The sequence below is a fragment of the Sinocyclocheilus anshuiensis genome, unplaced genomic scaffold (genome assembly GCF_001515605.1).
Source record: "Sinocyclocheilus anshuiensis isolate Anshui unplaced genomic scaffold, SAMN03320099.WGS_v1.1 scaffold882, whole genome shotgun sequence".
NCBI lineage: Eukaryota > Metazoa > Chordata > Actinopteri > Cypriniformes > Cyprinidae > Sinocyclocheilus > Sinocyclocheilus anshuiensis.
The window spans coordinates 767,746-773,146 of NW_015540910.1; the positions used below are offsets into that span (position 1 = coordinate 767,746).

The following is a 5,401-nucleotide window of genomic DNA, read 5'->3' on the forward strand; positions in this document are numbered from 1 at the left end:
ACATTCCACAGGCCACAATCAACAACCTGATCAACTCTATGCGAAGGAGATGTGTTGCACTGCGTGAGGCAAATGGTGGTCACACCAGATACTGGCTGGTTTTCAGACCCTCCAATACAGTAAAACTGCACATTTTAGAGTGGCGTATTATTGTGGCCAGCCTAAGGCACACCTGTGCAATAATCATGCTGTCTAATCAGCATCTTGATATGGCGCACCTGTGAGGTGGATGGATTATCTCGGCAAAGGAGAAGTGCTCACTAACACGGATTTAGACAGATTTGTGAACAATATTTGAGAGAAATAGGCCTTTTATGTACATAGAAAAAGTCTTAGATCTTTGAGTTCAGCTCATGAAAAATGGGGGAAAAAACAAAAGTGTTGCGTTTATAATTTTGTTCAGTGTATATATATATAAAAACATATACACACTTGCATTTAGTAAAGCAAACATACCTTTAGACTGGACCAGCAGGGGTCCTTTGGGGCCTCTTTTCCTGGAATGCAAAGATTGTGTTGGCTGGTCGGCTTACCATTGTCCTCTGCAGTAGGCTCAGACATTTTGCTGTCATGATATTATCAAAAAATTATATTTTAGTATTTTTTTATATATATATTTTATTTTTGTTCTGATAAATTATTCAGCTCTAATACAAAAAGGGATAATTTATCAACTCTGATAACAGCAACAACATTAATAATGTTTTCTATATTTATTTAATTAATTAGTTGATTAACAAAAGTTGTTTTGTCAATTATTTTGAAAGTAAAAAACACAAATCAAAACTCATCTTATTTAGAATGAGTTTGTTACTCTAGATAGATAGATAGATAGATTAAACTCCATTCAAACAATAAATAACTAAATAAATCCACACATACAAGATACAAAAAATAAAAAAGTTATGCAAAAAAGGAACAATGAAAAGCAAACCTTTAATTCTCCCCTCCCAGTCAGAAACGTCTCAGGTTACGTATGTAACCCTGGTTCCTCGAGGGAACGAGACGCTGCGTCGGAAAAAGCTAGGGGAATGCCTCCTGTGACCACGCTCTGAATCACATGTGAAATCAGTCCAATAGCTGAGCGGGACGTCACGGGCAGGTGACGTCATGACCAGGAAGCTATAAAAGCACATGCGGCGGAGGGCACGAGTAAGCACCTCCACTAGCTCCTCATATCGGGGCGATTGAGGGGGCGAAACCTCTTCGACGTCCTTCACGTCAACCTCCTCGGAGGAAGACAGGAGGAGAGTCGAGCCGTCACCCCGGGAGGAAGTAGCCGCAGAACGGGCTTCCGAACCCAGAGATCGGGCACTGGATCTGGTGGGTGAGGAAGGAGATAGGGACTCGCCCGTCTCCATTCCCTCCGCCAGATCCAACTGCAAACCCCACGAATGCAGCCGCCTCTCCGACTCGACGGAAGCGGGGCCAGCACCGCGAGGAACGCTGACGAAGGCTCCCTCCTCAAAGAGAGCCCTCCGGGAGCGAAGCGTACGCAGTGGGAGGCGCTCGCAATGCGTGCAGCCGGCCCCCTCAAGAGCCAACTCTGCGTGCCTCGCTCCCAAGCAAACCACACACAGGCTGTGTGTATCCCCACTCGTGATGTAACGTGGGCAGGGAGGAACACACAACCTATAACGTGGCTTGCACTCGCCCTTTGCATGCTTTGTCTTAGCGTGAGCTTTAGACATAGCTGCTTATAGACTTTTCTCTCACAATAGACAGACAACAATAAATATGACTGACACACACAGAGCGCTTCGCTGAATGACAGAAAGCTGACGCTGGCTCCGCCGCACGTGCTTTTATAGTTCCTGAAGAGGAACTCTTCACGCAGCCATTCATCTAAGGCAGAAGAAAATTACCGTTATAGGTGGTTCTGGGAAAACAAAGGAACCAAGAGAAACATGTGCCAAAGTGTGATGTACCTAACATGGGCAGAGGGAGTATCCTCCCTCTTGGAGAGAAGACATGTTTCTAGGTCTCTGCATAAGCCTGTGGTTAATTCTCCAAGCTCATGCACACAAAAGCTCGGCACATTTCTATTCCAACAACGTGCCAGCTCAAGGGACACCCACAGCTCAACACATGCTGCTGAAAGAGGCTGTTTTTGCTCCTAGAATAGCTCAGATCCTGATATTTTACAGCCTTCATTCTCATATACATATTTATATTTTACATAGAGTAGCATTTATTTATTTTTTATTTGTTTGTTTGTTTTCAAAAAAATATGGGGTACCAGTGGAAGTTTTCATCATATCACTCGGTTCATATACATATTTATATTTTACATAGAGTAGCATTTATTTATTTTTTATTTGTTTTCAAAAAAATATGGGGTACCAGTGGAAGTTTTCATCATATCACTCGGTGCCCTATATAAATAGTGGTTGATTAACAAAATATATGTAATATGCACAATATAGCTGGAAATAATCAAAAAGTGTATTTTAAAGATTATTTTCATTTTTCGGCTGCTTTAGATTTCTATCTGCATCAACTAATTTGACATAAATTAAGATAATTAATAGAGAGTGCATTATAAATGACTATACAATCAAGGTTAGGGTTAGGTGTGAAACACTGAAAGTGTTACCATGAAGCTTTTTTAATACTTCATTAAAACATTCTAAACGCGCGTGATTTTTGGATTTTGCTCCAAAGCAGCAGGAACTGTGATATTGTGTCCTCATTAAAAAGCTTTGAGAATGGTCTGAAACAGCAGGTAAACCCCACTGAGTCTGGTCAGGTTGTAGCCCTGCTGCAGTTATGGGCTGATGCCAGAGGAATGTCCTATTAATATATTTAGCAGAATCATCGTTATTTTAGTGTTTTAGCATGAGATTTTATTTTATTTATTTATTTATTTTATTTTTTATTCAATTATTATTTATTTTCAGTGTCAGTTATTTTAGTTCAATATAGACCTATGAAAATGGGAAATGCTTCATTGACAACTAGTTTAAATTGCTTTATTTTATTATTATTTTTTTAATGGTTTTAGTTAAACCAAAATAATCCTGGGCAGTGCGTGACTGCAGATGGTCCATTCACCCAAACAGTTTTGCTCTCATACAGCTGAGGATTAAGATTTAACAATGGACGCATTCCTGAACAGAAATAGGAATATATATATATATATATATATATATATATATATATGTCTGTTTGATTATTTTATAGCCTGTTTAACCTTTTTAGTGTCCGCAAACATCATCATTTCTATTTTTGAATGATTATTAATTTGTTGGAGATTGTGGAAGGATTACTAAAAAAAATAAAAATAAATAACTATGCAATGTCACACAAAGGCCAGTTGCAGCAACAGCAAAAATGAGGTCAGCAGGGCCTACTGACTGCAGTTAATTTAAGACCAAAAATAATAATAAACCCCACTTTGAATACTGAGACTGGCAATACACAAACAGAACAACTGGTTAAAGTGTATGAGAAAAAACAATAGAACACACCCAGAGCTATATTCCAGAGCAAACTAATCAATGAAAAGAGGCACAGGTGTATGAAATTATTCAGAACTGAATTACCATGGAAACACACTCAAAACATAGGGAAAAAAAACAAACATAAGATAACTCATGACAGCTATAGGGTATGTTTACACAAGTTTTCCCTTTGTATTTTTGAAACGTTTGACATACATATGACAATGTTGTCTAAAAAAAAAAAAGTGTATTCTAAAGATTTTTTTCATTTTTTGGCTGCTTTAGATTTCCATCTGGATCAACTAATTTGACATAAATTAAGATAATTAATAGAGAGTGCATTATAAATGACTATATATACAAGGTTCACGAAAAGTGTTACCATGAAGCTTTTTTGCCCATTTTTAACTTATTCAACTATTCCTAAAATTTTAACGTTTCAGTTGTATATAGTAAACCCAAAAGCTGTCAACCCCATCACAGTGGGGACACCTGCAATAGTTAATAAACTATTTGTTTTTCAAATATTTTTAATGCTAGTCCTGTTACATTTTGAATGTTCCGGGTTGAATATCAGATCAAAATTGCTCCATATTATGTATAGTCAGTATTGTGCTTTGTAAACAAAAGATTCTGAAATATGAACAATAAAGATTGTTACCTTCGTTAAACCGTGTGTAGAAAATATCACTCGCTAGAAAGACCACTATTTAAAAAAAAGGTATATTACTGCATAACAATAATGAAGAAAGACAACACAGACAAGTTCTATTACTCTACATGTTAAAGACTTTTTTATTTCAACAAAATTTAGCAAAATGAATGCTTAAATTTGTATAAAGTAATGGCGTGCTCATGCAAATTGGCTGATATTCCTATTAAAAAGACAGTTTTTATTAATCTTTTACTTTTTGTTTACTTCATAAGGGTTTTAAGTATTATAAAGTACACAATCACAGTTCATAAGTAATTTTGCCAAACACTCCAATGTTCCATGTACTTTACATACTGCCCATTACTTTCTGTTGCATTCAGTTCCATCCAGAAATTCACTAGGTTTTACAAAACAACATATATATATATATACATATAAAACATGACAAAGTGTTACGATATATGTGACCTCAATGTATATCATCATGACATGACAAGAAGCTCCTATGAAACAGTGAGCTTACAATGTTCTGACATGATAACAGATAATTCTATGTAACAATGTTCTGGTCTGATGAACCATATTATCCATAACTAGTGTTTTCTTTGAGTATAATACATTACTTTCTAGTTCTGATACTACTTAAATGTTGTTCTTTAAATGTGTAAAAAATAACAAATACAAATATATGTATATGTAATCAATAAATGTACAAATTATCACAGTTTCATGACCAAAACCTTTACATTTTACATGGATATGGAAATCTCCTTTAACACTTTTTGGTGCAATACACACATTTGTCTTTGGAAGCATAACTTCAGATAGTGGTCTCCTGGTCTGGGTTTTCGCTGCATTTTACAGTAGCTGAAGATGTATTCCCATTGCCAGCAGAAACACCATTGTCATCCTGTTCTGGAGCTTTTAATTGGTTCTTTAGTGCAAGCTTCTTTTCGCGATGAGACAGTCTAATGTACACGACTCCCCACAATATGTACGATAAGGAATACAGGCCATAAATAAGACCCAAGAAAGCGTTTCTGCAGGACAAAAAAGAAAGAAAGAATCTCTATATCTATGCAAGTTTTGTATGTAGTTTTGTAGACTTCATGACTACAAAATGTCAACATGGCAGTAAGTAAAGCTTTTCTAGAACAAAGGGTTTTAAAGGCGTCATATGATGCAATTTCAATTGTTCCTTTCTCTTTGGAGTGTTACAAGCTCTTGGTGCATAAAGAAGATCTGTAAAGTTGCAAAGACTAAAGCCTCAAATCCAAAGAGATATTCTTTATAAAAGTTAGGA

General features: G+C 36.5%; 1 protein-coding gene and 1 pseudogene across 2 annotated transcripts in view; both read right to left on the bottom strand.

Annotated features, from left to right (window-relative positions):
• LOC107689258 (solute carrier organic anion transporter family member 1C1-like) overlaps positions 1–561 on the bottom strand; it is a 14,948-nt pseudogene extending 14,387 nt beyond the window's left edge.
• Positions 562–4,285: 3,724 nt separating this feature from the next.
• Positions 4,286–5,401, bottom strand: part of LOC107689241 (solute carrier organic anion transporter family member 1C1-like) — a 14,293-nt gene continuing 13,177 nt past the window's right edge. For both annotated transcript variants that reach the window (XM_016487180.1, XM_016487179.1), the window contains one exon: positions 4,286–5,138. In XM_016487180.1, the coding sequence (XP_016342666.1) occupies positions 4,919–5,138 (220 nt within the window). In that variant the 3' untranslated portion in view covers positions 4,286–4,918. The remainder of the gene's footprint in view (positions 5,139–5,401) is intronic.